Raw genomic sequence first — 15,512 nt, 5'->3', positions numbered from 1 at the left:
TTAAGAAATACCTTACTGTAAATACATCTGTAATTAATTTCATCGTCATTTATTGATTGAGTGATTGTGTATTACTTTATTTTAAGGTGTCCTTGTTACATGTTACATGTACAGTACTTACTATTATAAGAACAAATTCTGAATAATTACATGCAAGTAACCCTAAGCAAAACCCTAATCCTAACCTTAACCATATAGTAACATGTAGGCTAGTTAATTAATTTTTCTCAGTATGATACTTAAGTATATAATTACCATGTCACAAAACACATTAAAAGAAAGTGTAACCATTGATTGCATAATTACAAAGAAGTTAAAGAAACTCTATAAATTGGGACCATAATGAGCTATTATTATTAATTATGAAACTTTTTAAATAGATAAATCATTGACCTATCTATACTATACTATCATTTACCAGTCCCACTTTATATTAGGTGGCCTTAACTACTATGTACTTACATAAAAATAAGTACAATGTACTTATTGTGTTCATATTGTATTTTAAAACACTTTTGCTGCTATTGAGGTGGGATAGGGGTAAGGTTAGGGAGAGGGTTGGAGGTATGGGTAAGTTTAAGAGTGGGTTAAGGTGTAAAGTATGGGTCAACAGTGTAATTATAAATGTAATTACAGAAATTAAATACAGATGTAGTTACATGTAGTTTTTATATATATATATATATATATATATATATATATATATATATATATATATATATATATATATATAAGTACAATGTAAAAATGTATGTACACAATAAGTACATTGTACTAAATTATTAATTAAAATGTAAGTACATAGAAGTTAAGGCCACTTAATATAAAGTGGGTCCCATTTACCTGTCTATACAATACTATCATGACATTAGTACGGCTTGCTGAAAGGTCAAATATTATTTAGAAAGTTAGGCTACTGTTTGTTTTAGGACACCGAAGGAATAGCTTTAGGACCCTGCAGAACCCCGCTATAAAACACGTGGAGATTTAAGCAGCACTCTTCCAAAAAATCAACACTTCACCAAAGCGGACCGATCTGCGTTTGTTTGTAGCTGTCGGTGTGCGCTTTGCTTGTGTTTACACTCTGCTTTGTGACACGGGACAGTGTGAACACAGTAGACCATAAGATTTAAGCAGCACTGGCTTTGTAAAGTTTTCCTGACAGCTCTATCTATCTCGGGTCTGTAGAGCACACTCCCCATCTCCCCAGTGGATTTAATCGTATTGCAGGAAGTCCCTCACGTCCTCTCTGCCTGCGCTGTGTGTGTGTGTGTGTGTTTGTGTTTTTGTGTCGGTATATTATGAAGATCTCATCATAAGGAGCCGGGCATTATGAGGATCGACCGGCGCATGGAGAACTGGTGCCTCACGAGCGGACTGCGCGCTCTTGTGCTGCTGATAGTGGGACTAACAGCTGACATCTCCACTCATCACTCACCCGACGGTATGAGACACAATTCATATTAGTGTTTCTCTTACAGTCCATTTTCACTAATTAAAACTAATAAAGAAATGCAATTTGCCTACTGAAAGTTTATTGTTGTTACGTAATTACAGTATTGCATAGCTGTATTTTGTCATGTCTACCTTTTGAGTGTATTGTTCCAGTGACAAACTAGTGTATTTTTTTAAGGTTCAAAATTAAAATTATAACAATTTGAAATCAATACAAATCAATATATATATATATATATATATACAAATATATATATAAGTACAATGTAAAAATGTATGTACACAATAAGTACATTGTACTAAATTATTAATTAAAATGTAAGTACATAGAAGTTAAGGCCACTTAATATAAAGTGGGTCCCATTTACCTGTCTATACAATACTATCATGACATTAGTACGGCTTGCTGAAAGGTCAAATATTATTTAGAAAGTTAGGCTACTGTTTGTTTTAGGACACCGAAGGAATAGCTTTAGGACCCTGCAGAACCCCGCTATAAAACACGTGGAGATTTAAGCAGCACTCTTCCAAAAAATCAACACTTCACCAAAGCGGACCGATCTGCGTTTGTTTGTAGCTGTCGGTGTGCGCTTTGCTTGTGTTTACACTCTGCTTTGTGACACGGGACAGTGTGAACACAGTAGACCATAAGATTTAAGCAGCACTGGCTTTGTAAAGTTTTCCTGACAGCTCTATCTATCTCGGGTCTGTAGAGCACACTCCCCATCTCCCCAGTGGATTTAATCGTATTGCAGGAAGTCCCTCACGTCCTCTCTGCCTGCGCTGTGTGTGTGTGTGTGTGTTTGTGTTTTTGTGTCGGTATATTATGAAGATCTCATCATAAGGAGCCGGGCATTATGAGGATCGACCGGCGCATGGAGAACTGGTGCCTCACGAGCGGACTGCGCGCTCTTGTGCTGCTGATAGTGGGACTAACAGCTGACATCTCCACTCATCACTCACCCGACGGTATGAGACACAATTCATATTAGTGTTTCTCTTACAGTCCATTTTCACTAATTAAAACTAATAAAGAAATGCAATTTGCCTACTGAAAGTTTATTGTTGTTACGTAATTACAGTATTGCATAGCTGTATTTTGTCATGTCTACCTTTTGAGTGTATTGTTCCAGTGACAAACTAGTGTATTTTTTTAAGGTTCAAAATTAAAATTATAACAATTTGAAATCAATACAAATCAAATATTTTTATTGTAAAAGCATGACATATTTAGCCATCTGTTGGAATATATTTTTAAGCCAGTTTGTCAACATAACACATGAATAAATCAAGAGGAGAGTTGTTGAATGAGATAAATTGGAAATCTTGAGTGCATGAGGATGAAAAACAATAGCAGGAAAGAGCAGAGATGCACATTTACATGTGGCTTTAGGAGATACCTTCAACAGTGACCATTTAAACACAATGTGTGTCTAGATGTCCTGTCTGTGTATATAAATAGGAATAAAAGCATGCTTGGACCCCTAAATGTTCAATTAAATATTAATGATATAATATGTAAATATTTAATATTTTAATGTAATACTTAATCATGCACAAAATTCACATATATATATATATATATATATATATATATATATATATATATATATATATATATATATATATATATATATATATATATATAGACACACACACACACACACACACACATTTATATATTAAACAGCCACAATGTAAAAATATCTGTAAAATATATGTATATATGTTGCATGCTTCTTATTGCATTGCGTTTTATTATTACTTTGTATTTTTTACTATAAGAAATAATTTAAATGCACTGACACTAATTCATTTTATAGTCAAATATAATACAGATGAAATCAGCTATATGGAATTGGAATTAGTGATATGCATTTATTATCAGCAATGTGCTTGTCAGTACTCCACAGTTTTATTGGGTCAGTGGGATTAGGTTTAAAATAGGCTCTTTTTTTGGCATGGACATTTGCTGCATTTATTTCGACATAACTATTGAAGTAAATGGTGTGTGTATGTTAATCATTAGGTCATTTAGGGTTACGTTTTCTCTTTCACCTGTGAATTCCACCATTTTATTCATCAGATCGTATTGTTCCTACACATCTGTTCCACACATCTCAAAAGCTCTCCTCCTCTGCTCTCTCTATCACAAGAGTGCACACATGCTCCTCTAAGCTGGTGTTCAGAAAGATAGTAATTACAGCAAAGGCAGGATGATAATACATCTTTGAGCTGTGATTGCAGGGGACTCTCGAAACTCTCGGTTTGATCAAAGCAAATGAAACTGAATGCAAACAAAAAGAACCTGTGAACAGTCATATGTTTCTCAAATGCCTTTCTTTATTATTTAAGTTACTGACATTGTGTCTTTGTGTGTATATGTTGTGTGCATGTAAGTGGTTTAGCCACTGAGAGGCACTGTCTTGAACACATTTTGAGGGCAGTACTTTGGCTTTGCACTTAATGCCTGACACTTTTGAGTATGCAAGTGTGTGTGTCTCATATTTCCTCTTGTTAGCACCTCATTCCCAGTGCTGACAAGTTCCTGAAGTTAGTAGGGCTGACATGGTTTCACAGTATCACACATGACAGCAAAAAGTACCTAGAGCCATTAAAATGCAATTTGAGTCAATCCATCCATGGCTAATTTATTTCTTGTGCATCGAGTCTGTTTGTGTGTGTATGTGTGTATGTTCATCCATGGTTGAAATCGTCTCTAGGTTATGCATGTAACCATGGTTCCCTGATGGAATGAGATGCTGTGTCAAAACTCTATAGGAATGCCTTCAGCATGACCATGCTCTGAATTACATGTGTATTCAGTCCAATAGATGGGCAAGACGTCAAGGGTGGGGTGACGTAGCGGCCAGGAAGCTTAAAAGAACATGTGGTGGATACAGTGGCAGCTTCTGGGAAATTAAGTGCTTGCAGGGGTTGTCACACTTCTAGTAGAGTGAGCCTTGACCCCCAAGGGTGTGAGGAGACCTGAGGACTCATAGGCTAGGCAGGTGGCATCCACTATTCACTGGCTGAGTCTGTTTAGTATCAGGAAGACCTCTCATGGGGGGACCATAGCACACTAGCAGTTGCTCTGCCCTTCTCCACAGGTCAGCTCTGTGGACGTATTAGTCCAGTGCTCGCACTTGATATATACAGTTAAGCTTCTTCTTGTCAGGCTTCTGAAAGGCAGGAGGACAGAAGGCCCGGTGTATGACAGGCCATGGGGTAGAGGAGGGAACTTTAGGTACATAACCCAATCAAGGGTAGAGAAATGCTTTGGCCAGACCGGGCGCAAAATCTGAACAAGAAGGGGTCACTAAGAGGGCATGTAGATCCCAAACACTCTTAAGAGAAGAAATCGGCAGAAGAAAGGTAGTTTTAATAGTGAGATGATGATTATATATCTCCTCTATAGGCTTGAAAGGAGTTTTACAGACAGCCCTTTGCACCACAGCCAGGTCCCACGAGGGAACACGAGATCCTAACGGAGGCCTCAGCCTCAGTGCACCGCAGAAGAAATGTGTAACAAGGTGGTGTCTGCCCACTGACTGACCACAGAGAGGGGTGTGGTAGGCTGCAGTGGCCACTGTGTAGACCTTCAAGGTGGAGTGGGTCAACCCTGCAGAGAATCGTGCCTGCAGGACCTCCATCACTGTACAAACTGGGTCAAGCTGGTGGTCTCCGCACCAAGAAGTGAAAAGTTTCCACTTCAGTGCATACAGTTTCCTTGTAGAGGGAGCTCTGGACTGGAGTATGGTCTCAATTGAGAGACCGGAAGTTACACGCACAACTTCCACAGAGTAGTGCAATCGGGGGAAAGGTGTACAGACCAAGCCTCAGCCAAGTCTTTACCATAGTGTCCAGTCTCAGAGGAGCTGGATAAGTCAGAAAGAACCAGAGGGGATAGTCCAATGTCTCCTGAGTCACAAACAGATCAACCTGAGCCTGGTCAAAAACTCTCCCACCCGGCAGCCCCAAAAACTAGATAGCAGCCGAGGGAGGAACCGCTGAAATTTACATTGCTTGTTTACAAGCCTCATGGTACCTGTCGATGATGGAATTGATGGCATCACCGAACAGGCCAGAAGGTGCAAGTGGGGTGTTCATGCTACGGCTTAGAGGTGGCGGTTCAGCCTGTTTCTCGCCGGGCAAGTCGATGTTTAGCCTGGCCTTCTGGGAGTGAAGCACATGCAGTGGGAGATGCTCGCAATGTTTTGATTTTTGCATAATTCGCTCCCAAGCAGACAACGGACAGACTTTGTGTATCCCAACCCATAATGTAGCCTGGACAGGGAGGAACACACAGCCTGAATCGCTGCCTGCTTTCTGTGTTTTGTCTTATCACTTGCCTTTGCATGACCTATAATGAGGGACAGACAACACTAAATAAGACTCACAAACAGAGACACCGCACGTGCTTTTAAACTTCCTGGTCGCTACGTCACCCCGCCCATGACGTCTAGTCCATCCATTGGACTGATTACACATTCTGAAGGTGCTCTCATTGCATTTCGACACAGCTCCAGTTCCTGAACATGCACATGGAATTTCAGTGCAAAAACCTCTTAAGAGATGTTTGTATATGTATTTGATTTATAATCAGGCACATATGCAGACTTTTGTAGTCGAAAGGGTGTGTGACATTGGCAAGAAATTATATACTGATAAATATAAATATAAAACTAAAACTGCCAAATGGGTGGCAGCAAGTCACTGTCTTAATAAGTGAGTCATTGATTTTTTTCATTCAAGCATTTTGTTCAAATTGACATATTTATTTAGAAACGATACAAGCGACTGGCTGTACCTTAAGTTGCATACTCTCTGAGTAAGTAATTTTGAATAAGCACTTACGTCGCAACCATTTAGAATTAATGTAATCTGGTCATACCATATTTGTCATGTTGTCAATGTCATATGATCTACCAGTGTCGATTATGTTGCATTCACTGCAATTCACAGATCATCTCCCATGGCCTTGTGGGAAGTCTCCAGTGAATGTGCACTTTAGAAACTTTCTGGAATTAGTAGAACATCCAAGTATTTTTACCTATAATATTATAAATACAGTAAATTCAGAATTACTGCTCTCTGTTTATACTTTTTTTTCCCACTATATAGTAGTGAATTGTGCAATTTCAGATGGAGCCACTTTCTTTATGAATGGGTTATTGAATCATTCACTCAAATCATTCATTCAAAAACTCCATTTTGTTTGAGTTTTGCAAAGTGACATATGTTGCTTTGTTATTGTTAAAATATCATTTGCAGTATTATTGTGGATGATCCATATCACACAACTCTAGTAGTCAAGCACATTTTGATATTTTTAAGTGTCGATTCAAGTGTTTGGGTCACAGTGGGGCATCAATTCCATACAATTTCAGTAAAGTAGACCAGATTATAGTTATCTGCCACAACCTACACACAACAGCACTCAGAACATATATGCAAATTGCATTTAGTGTTCTTGAGGCACATTTGTAGTTTTCATAATTATGTATGATTTTCATAATGCATTTCTTAAATCAGAGGCTAAACGAGACAGCATGTGGAAGTAAATGGCAATGTCAGTGGGCGTAATTCATTCTCAAGCCGCAGTAACACTTAAACTTTGATCTTGCCACATTTCTATGGACACCAAAATGGTCATAATATAATGTCACACTCTGTGACATCTTTCTTATAATGCAACATATACTGTAAAACAATGGAAATGTCCAAATTTACAGTAGAATCCAGTGAAATTCACATAAGCTTGGGCTTTCTCTATCCTGCATTCACATTTGTATGAATGGAAGTCAGTGGAATGAAAAGTGTAGTGTGACCAGCCCTAGTAAATCCTGACAGAGAAAGAGGAACATATTGATAAAATAGTGGTGAATTTGGTGGGAATTTCCACTGAAACCTACAGTTCCTTTCCTGTGTGTGTTTGGTTTTCATGTGAGAAAGAGATAGACAGAGACACGCATGTAGAGATTTTGGATAATGCTTTTTGTTGAAGGGTGGGGTGAAGTGATCAACAAACTTTGACACAATTTTACCGCACCCTCATGAGCTGGACCATGTGTGTGTTTGTGTGTTTCTTTTTAAAAGGATTTAGGTCTCTCCCAGTCATGTGAATCACCTCACTGTGGCTTTGGTCTCCGTGACCAATCCATTCTTTATGTGAGGGGTCTGGTTTTACCTCCTGGAGTGACACACACTAACACACATACGCCAATCATCCAAATGTACAGGATGATCAAATATCTCTAGATTAATATAAGGCAGATGCATTTCAGTCTTACGTTCATCTACATTTTTCAAATATAAGGAGCTGAGACCACTTTCACTGCTTCTGAAACAGTTTTGACATGTTGAACAGACCCCTGTTGTTCTCTGCATTGATCCAAAGCTCAACACCACACACACACACACACACACACACAGTCTCATTCACTGATTGGCAGAGACATCCAGTTATTGATTCTGGCTCAGACAATAGGGATCAGTTTGTGCATTCAGGTGGTGCAGGTCTAAGCTCTCTGCACTCATTAGTCTTTCGTTGTCATTGTGTGTGTCGGTTTCTCTAAGTGTGCAAACATGTCTAAATGTTGCACATATTAAACATCAAAGCTGTCTTCCAAGTTTGTGAATGTGTTGCATTTGTGCAGAACTGCATTTAGAGATGTATATTTAGTTGATCCAAAATATATTTTACATTGTAGTCTATTTGAGATTTAATTAAATGTGAAAAACATATGAGGAGTATGCAGGCCAAATGAAAAGCATGCAGCAGTTTTTGTGTTTATTCTCCAAATGTAAGTAGATTCAGTATGGTCATTATCATTTTTTTTTTTACTTTTTAAAAAAATATTTTTTATTCAACAAAACTGCATCAATTCAAACTAACAAAACAGGAAAGGGGAAGCAACAGACACATTAATAATTTTACAATCCGAAAGAGAAAAAAATATTTTATGATCATTCCTTCATATAGAATTTCTAAGAAAAACTTTGCCATGCATCAACGGTACAAGCTTTAGTCTTATTAAGTCCTGCTGTTGTACATTCACTATCACTATTTTAAGGAGGATATGAATCCAGAATGTTTTTGCACGTATGGGGAGTTAACCAATTTTGTATTATTGTCTTCTTTGCAGCTGTAAAACCAGCAAACAACATTCTCTTCTTTAATGAACTTATACAGGAGTTTGAATCGTCATTGTGAAGACATAAACCTGGATTAGACATGTAATCAAGTTGTAGTAAAAAGAAGTTATCAAATTCCCTAATTATACCTTTTATTGACATATCAAAATGATCTAAATATAAGATAAAGTGACATACTGCCAAGTATGGTGACCCATACTCAGAATTCATGCTCTGCATTTAACCCATCCAAAGTGCACACACAGAGCAGTGAACACACAGACACCATGATCACACACCCAGAGCAGTGGGCAGCCATTTATGCTGCGGCGCCCGGGGAGCAGTTGGGGGTTCGGTGCCTTGCTCAAGGGCACCTAAGTCATGGTATTGGTGGCCCGAGACTCAAACCCACAACCCTAGGGTTAGGAGTCAAACTCTCTAACCACTAGGCCACGACTTCCCTTAATGTTATCTCTTATGCTAGTGGTTCAAAGGATAAACAAAACAAAAAAAAGGGTTAAGTGGACATCCCTGCCTCATTATATTTAACGAACAAAAAATACTCCAAACGTTTTTCAAAATTAACTAAATAAAAAAACGAAACGAAATGTAATCTTTTTGCCATTACATTTGATAGCTGAAACAGTTGGTTATAAACTGTCTTGGGAGGGGGGGTGGAGGTGGGCTCGGGCCGGTAATTCTGATAAGCTGCCGGACACGGGCCGGGCTCTGGCTGGGCTCGGGCTGGGCTCAGGCCTAAATCTGTGCTATGTTATCACCCCCTTCATTACCTCAGACGCCCCCTCATCAGTGCTGCTCTGTATATATATATATATATATATATATATATATATATATATATATATATATATATATATATATATATATATATATATATATATGGATGGATGGATGGATGGATGGATGGATGGATCGATAGATAGATGGTTATAACTTACACAGTGAAGACTAATTCATTTACACAATGTATTTATTTATTGTAGTTTATGTCCTTTTGCTTGTAATTAGTTTCTTATTCTTATTTCTTCACTGGCTGTTTATGTATCTCCAGTGAGCTTTTTTTATTTTTTATTTTTTTTATTATTATTATTATTATTTTATTATTATTTTCTTGTATTAGTTTGTTATTGACATTGGTGACAAGGATTATGAAAAGTGTATGGTGTCAAATCTTAATATCATAAAAAACCTTATTAAAAGAAAAAATAACTATATCAATCGTTATAGAGATTTTGCAATTTTGCATATCGTGATATAAGATTTTGGTCATATTGCCCACCCCTACTGCAGAGTGATCAGACAATAAAATGGGTAATATACAGTAGAGTTGGAAGAGTTAAATGAAATTAGAGATGAGAAATATGTATTCTATCCTAGAGAAAGTCTTATGTCTGTTAGAATAAAAGTGAAGTCCTTAGATGTAGTATTCTGGTTTCTCCAAAGATTGATTAAATTAAGCTCTGTGATAAATGTATTCAATAACTTAAAGGATTTGTTAGCTGTAGTATCAGGGTGAGATTTATCCAGTGCAGGATTTAAGACAGCATAAAAATCACCACCCATCACTAAAAGAAAATCAATCTACTCAAGTAATATATTGTAAATATTTCTCATTCGGCAGTAAATGGAGACCAGTGCTCTACCTGTCATTATGTATTTTATAGCATATAAAAAAAAATCTACCTTCATCATCATTCCCGGTATGTTCAATAGTTAAATGTAACCTATCGACTAACATAAGCACCCCCATAGTTTTATTACAAGCACAAGAGAAGGCTGCTAGTTTGTAATACTTGTTTTGAAAACATGCCACATTGCATTGATTTAAATGGGACTCTTGTATTAGGGCACAGGAAATCGATTTATGGTGCAAATATTCTAATGTCTGGGTACATTCAATGATAAGATATTCAGAACCTGCATTGTGTGTTTGCAATGTCAAAATTATATCTACATGAAGAAATACAGAAATAATGCCATACTGCCACTGACATATAGACGTTAGTATGTATATGGCAGTATGTATCCTAGATACCAATCCACCTAGATGCATAATCCTTTTAAAAGAAAAGCAAAATAAATACAATTATTGATGTCTGTTGAAGGGCATGGAAAAAAAAAACAAAGAAAAAGGAACAACGAAAAACTATGTACAAAATCCAAAGCAGACCGCACATTACCAAGAGTGTAGGTCTGCATAAACCAAAGCAACAAATGTTAATATGTGACCTGTCTATTTCAGCGCAAGACATTTCCCCCCAAAAGGCCTACTGAGCAAAAGGTTTAGAGATGAACCTGCACTACATTAGCCTGAAAAATAGAAATAATGCATAAAAATAAATAAAATAAATCATTATTATTTACCAGTCAGCGGACGAAGGTAGGGGACAGGGGCAAGATTCCAAAAAGAAATCAACAAGTGTCCATGGCCACCTTCTTATTTTCCTTTTCAGGGCAGTTAGGATCACCACAGACCTCATCTCATTGAGCTGTAAGGATGGAGACGGCAGCCGCTGCCCTCCCACTGCTTTGCAGCACTGCAGAATAAGTCTTTTGTGACAGTAAAATAACAAAATCCTCTGCCTTTTGAGGAGGGTTGAACATCATCTTCTCACCTTTCATTACCGCTGGATAAGTAAGGAAGGGCTGGAGACTGAGTGCTGTCATTTTCTTCAAGACCGGTTAAAAGCTCTTTCTCTTGATAGTTGTGGATGGACTAAAGTCTGTACTAATCTCAGTACTCATTGTGGGCTAGGTAAAGAGTGGTTCAACATTTACTGACAGGATGCATACAATTTCTGACAAAGTGAGCAGAGTGAAGGACCATGCCTGCATTGCTGCCGAAGGGTCATGTGATCTCCGAATTTGGTCATATTTTGAATACTTATGACTAGTTTTTTACTTGTGACTAATCACGATTAATCGCATCCAAAATAAGTTTTTGTCCGCATGGTATATGTTTGTGTACTGTGAATATTTATTATGTGTATATATAAAAACACACCCATGCATGTATGTATATATATAAGGAAAATAAATGTTTATATACTATATATAATATAAAGGATTTGAATATAAGTATATACATGTAAATACATAAATATATACTGACATCACTACTTATGATTCATGGGGACTTTGTGTTTTTAATATCTGATGTAACAGAATATTTATTTATATTTGTGCATGTCTATAAGAGACTTCTGAAAGAAAAACGTTTTAATATGAAATAAAATCATTTTGGTGGTAAGGAGGACAGATATTTGTAACCCTTCAAATCATTTGTTTATTCAAATGATGACCATCAATATTTATTTATTTATTTAAATGATATCTATCCATCTATCCATCTATCCATCAATCCATCCATCAATCAATCAATCAATCAATCAATCAATCAATCTATCTATCTATCTATCTATCTATCTATCTATCTATCTATCTATCTATCTATCTATCTAATGCTTATCTGAGATCACTTTTTTGCTATCCTGATTTTTTTCCAATAAAAATGTTACATTGCAAGTATAAGTCAAATGTGTCTATGAATCCAATAGTGTATTAATTTATTAAAATAAAAAAGTGTTTTTCAGATTTATATATGTGTCCCAGGATAAATATGTTTTTGAAGAGAAAGATGAACAGCAGAAATCCTTAACCCAAGGGCCACTGTTTAAAGAGGCTAATACCATAAGATGCCACTCATAGTTTGCCTCAACCATTTAAGATGTCGATCTTTCAAACTCTCATTTCTTTCCCTGCCAGAGAGCCTCAAAATCATAATCTGTAGCTACACATCGATAACAGTGAGCTCAGAGTGAGAGAATGACAGACGGAACCAGAGAGAGAGATTATTATAGCAAGGTCAAGAAGTCTGTAGATTCTTTCAGTCAGTAATCTCTCTTCATTCACACCATCACACCCGCATTAGCCATTTACCAACACACTCACTCTCTCTATCTGACACACACACACACACACTCCCCAATCTCTCACCTCTCGTCTCGTTTGAGCAGCTCGCTCTCAGAGTGCTGACGGTGCTTTTTAGGATGTTAGGAGAGAACTAATGCATTCAACTCATCTACTGAGAAACCTGAAGACGCTGCAAACAAGAAACTTATCATTAACTTGTCTGCCTAGTGGTGGAAGAAAGTCCTCATTACTTTTTCTGAATTTGAGATACGTTGGAAGTGACTGGTGAGAGGTTTCCGTGAGCTGGAAAGCAATTTAGTAAGACTGAACTCTGCCCACTGATCACGGTGTATTCTTTAAGTGATTGGTTTCGCTAAAGGAATTATGCAAATTTCGTTATTTGCATAACTTATGGTTTTATATAACTAAACATTTATAAGCAAGCAAAAGCATTTGGTCAACATGTTCATTAAAACATGCTTAACATGCACTTGTGCTAGTTTGGCGGTAACAAATTTTAGTACTCTATCGAAATATATGTATATATATATATATATATATATATATATATATATATATATATATATATTTTTTTTTTTTTTTTTTTTTTTTTAAACTTTTACTTCTTTTTAAAGAATGACCTCTAACCTTTTACTCCACTACATTTCAGAAAATGTTTTGAAGCGAATGTACACTACTCTGATGTTCAGTGCTCGAACAAAGATTATTTTAAACTGATTATTTTCTTCGATTCGGCTGAGCACAACAGACACACTCTGATGTTTAGTTCATGAACAGATTATTCTTTGGAACCAATTATTTTGGCGAAATCGCATATTCAAACAGTTACTCAAAGAGTAAGTGATTACTTTGTGATCATGTGTATTGTGAATGAAATACGGATGTACTACAGTGGTCTTGTTGTCATTTTCATGTGACCTGTCAGCATCAGTTACAGTAGGTCACTTCACTGCCATTCACAACTCCTCTCCTATGGTGTAGTAAAGTATCCATAATAGATGAGATACTATACATTCCCGTACTTTTCACCTACATTATTATGAACTGTGAATTCAGCCATTCTCATCTTTTCATATAATATTTTTCACCCGCTACTTCTAAGGAACTGCAATTTTGGATACAGCCATGCTCTGATGTATGTTTCATGAACAAATTATTATTTTGAATTTGAATTGTTTCCAATGAGACAATTCAAGTCAAAAAAGAAAATTTACCAAAAAAGAAAATTGTTTTCAAATAATTGTTTCCAATGAAAGAGTTGTTCCACACAAATGTAATAATTATTTTGTGAATGTGAATGTAGCCAGTTGCTTCAGTTAATGATTTACTGATTCAGTGATTCAGTCAGAATGAGTCTCAAGTTGAAAGATCAGTGTTTTGGTCTTGTCTGACTCAAAATAAGCCTGGAAGTTACATGATCCTCAGAGCCCAAGTGTGCTGACCCCTAATGATTCATAATAAGGTTGGACTAAGCTTTTAGCATATTAAGCTCTATCCAGTATTTTTGACAGTGTGTTTGACTGTTAGACCCTCTCACTTTAAATAGATATTTTGAGCAGAAGCAGAGCATTCTGGGCAGACTGGTTGTATAATGGATTGGTTGAATTCTACAGGATTACCACGAGACATGCAAATTGCGTTCATTAACGTTCCGCCTGGAAACAAAGATACCGTGTCGCTAAACCCCATCATGAAAGAAGAAAGCCGTCATGTTTACAACTGTGACAACGAGTGATTATCTGGATCAACTAAATCCTGGATTTTTAAAAGTATGTGGAATATTTAAAGTTCACTGCATAGAATATTTAAAATATGTCAGAGTTTTACACACCGGCCTGTTATTATGGCAACATTTACACGCCCCAAAACGTGACGCTGAATGAAACAAACTGTGATTGGTTGTTTGACATGTCGGTCAAACGGCCTCATGGGCGGGCCTTGGCCAATGAAAGCTGCCATGAATCCATCAGTCTTTATTTTTAAATGTGTCATTGCTACTTTTCTATGATCAAATACATTGATGTTAAATCTGAGGGAAACGTGTGAATAATCGTGCCTGTCAGTTTCCAAGAATTTCATGGAAAGCTTTTTTTTTTGACATAAAGAATATAGTTAAATTCTCTCATGTTGAATTAATTTACACCATTACAAACATGTGCAGCAGTTCTCACATGTAATTAAAATTCCCACATAAATGCTTCTAAACATCTTGAACTTTTCCTATGTGGTCCGTAAAAAAAAAAAAAAAAAAAAAAGCAGCAGCATCTAGTTTAAGCATTTATGGTATGTCTTTTTTTCTTCTTTTTTTTAATTATACCTCAAATCTTTGCTTTATTTCCTCTCTTTGGCCTTAGACATATCCAACATAATATCTATTCAACACTCAGGCTTCGTTAGATGCCGTACTGGTGAATTGTTTGGCCTGCTGCTATCAGTGCTGTATTTAGTTAGAAGCCTCAATGGAATTTCATTATGTTCAATAAAGCATATCCGTACACGCATGCGCATATGCACACACACATTCTCTGGGGTTTTACGTTGACACTAGACTTATAAATCTGGTCAAGTCATCAGGCCATCAGATAGCTTGAACGTGACATGGATGTCAAGGGAAAGAGAAAAAAAGAAGGAAAAGCAAGCAGGAGGTACACATGGCCACATTCCAAACAAATGCTAAAGTTACGCACTGTTAGGACAACCAAGTATTTTATATGAATTTTATGACTTTATAGAATATCAAAATGTCAACTGTTTACACATTTCAGAATTTAGGCAGAAAAAGTACTCTGTTTGTATACTGTGCATCAGGGATTTACGCATATACAGTAGAGTGAAACAATGACCGCCCCCTTCTTCAGCAGTCTTGATTCAGGAAGTATTTTTCCTGTTAATTTCCTCCATGGGGATTCTAAAAAAGCTATAAACCAAACTATATAACCAAAGATGACAATGACAATTTTTGAACA

At 36.7% G+C, this 15,512-nt stretch overlaps 1 protein-coding gene across 4 annotated transcripts in view; it reads left to right on the top strand.

Moving 5' to 3' along the window:
* Window positions 1–995: 995 nt before the first annotated feature.
* LOC127975893 (disintegrin and metalloproteinase domain-containing protein 12) overlaps window positions 996–15,512 on the top strand; it is an 88,194-nt gene continuing 73,677 nt past the window's right edge. The window contains exon 1 of one of the 4 annotated variants that reach the window (XM_052579926.1): window positions 996–1,444. In XM_052579926.1, coding sequence (XP_052435886.1) covers window positions 1,333–1,444 — 112 coding nt within the window. In that variant the 5' untranslated portion in view covers window positions 996–1,332. Of the gene's footprint in view, window positions 1,445–1,979; window positions 2,425–15,512 lie in introns of those variants that run through there. The other 3 variants (XM_052579927.1, XM_052579925.1, XM_052579928.1) reach the window with 3 other exon arrangements.

This window comes from Carassius gibelio, chromosome B17, assembly GCF_023724105.1.
Source record: "Carassius gibelio isolate Cgi1373 ecotype wild population from Czech Republic chromosome B17, carGib1.2-hapl.c, whole genome shotgun sequence".
Classification (NCBI taxonomy): Eukaryota; Metazoa; Chordata; class Actinopteri; order Cypriniformes; family Cyprinidae; genus Carassius; species Carassius gibelio.
Note: the sequence above shows the minus strand (reverse complement) of the source record. Positions and strands in the feature narration are given on the sequence as shown.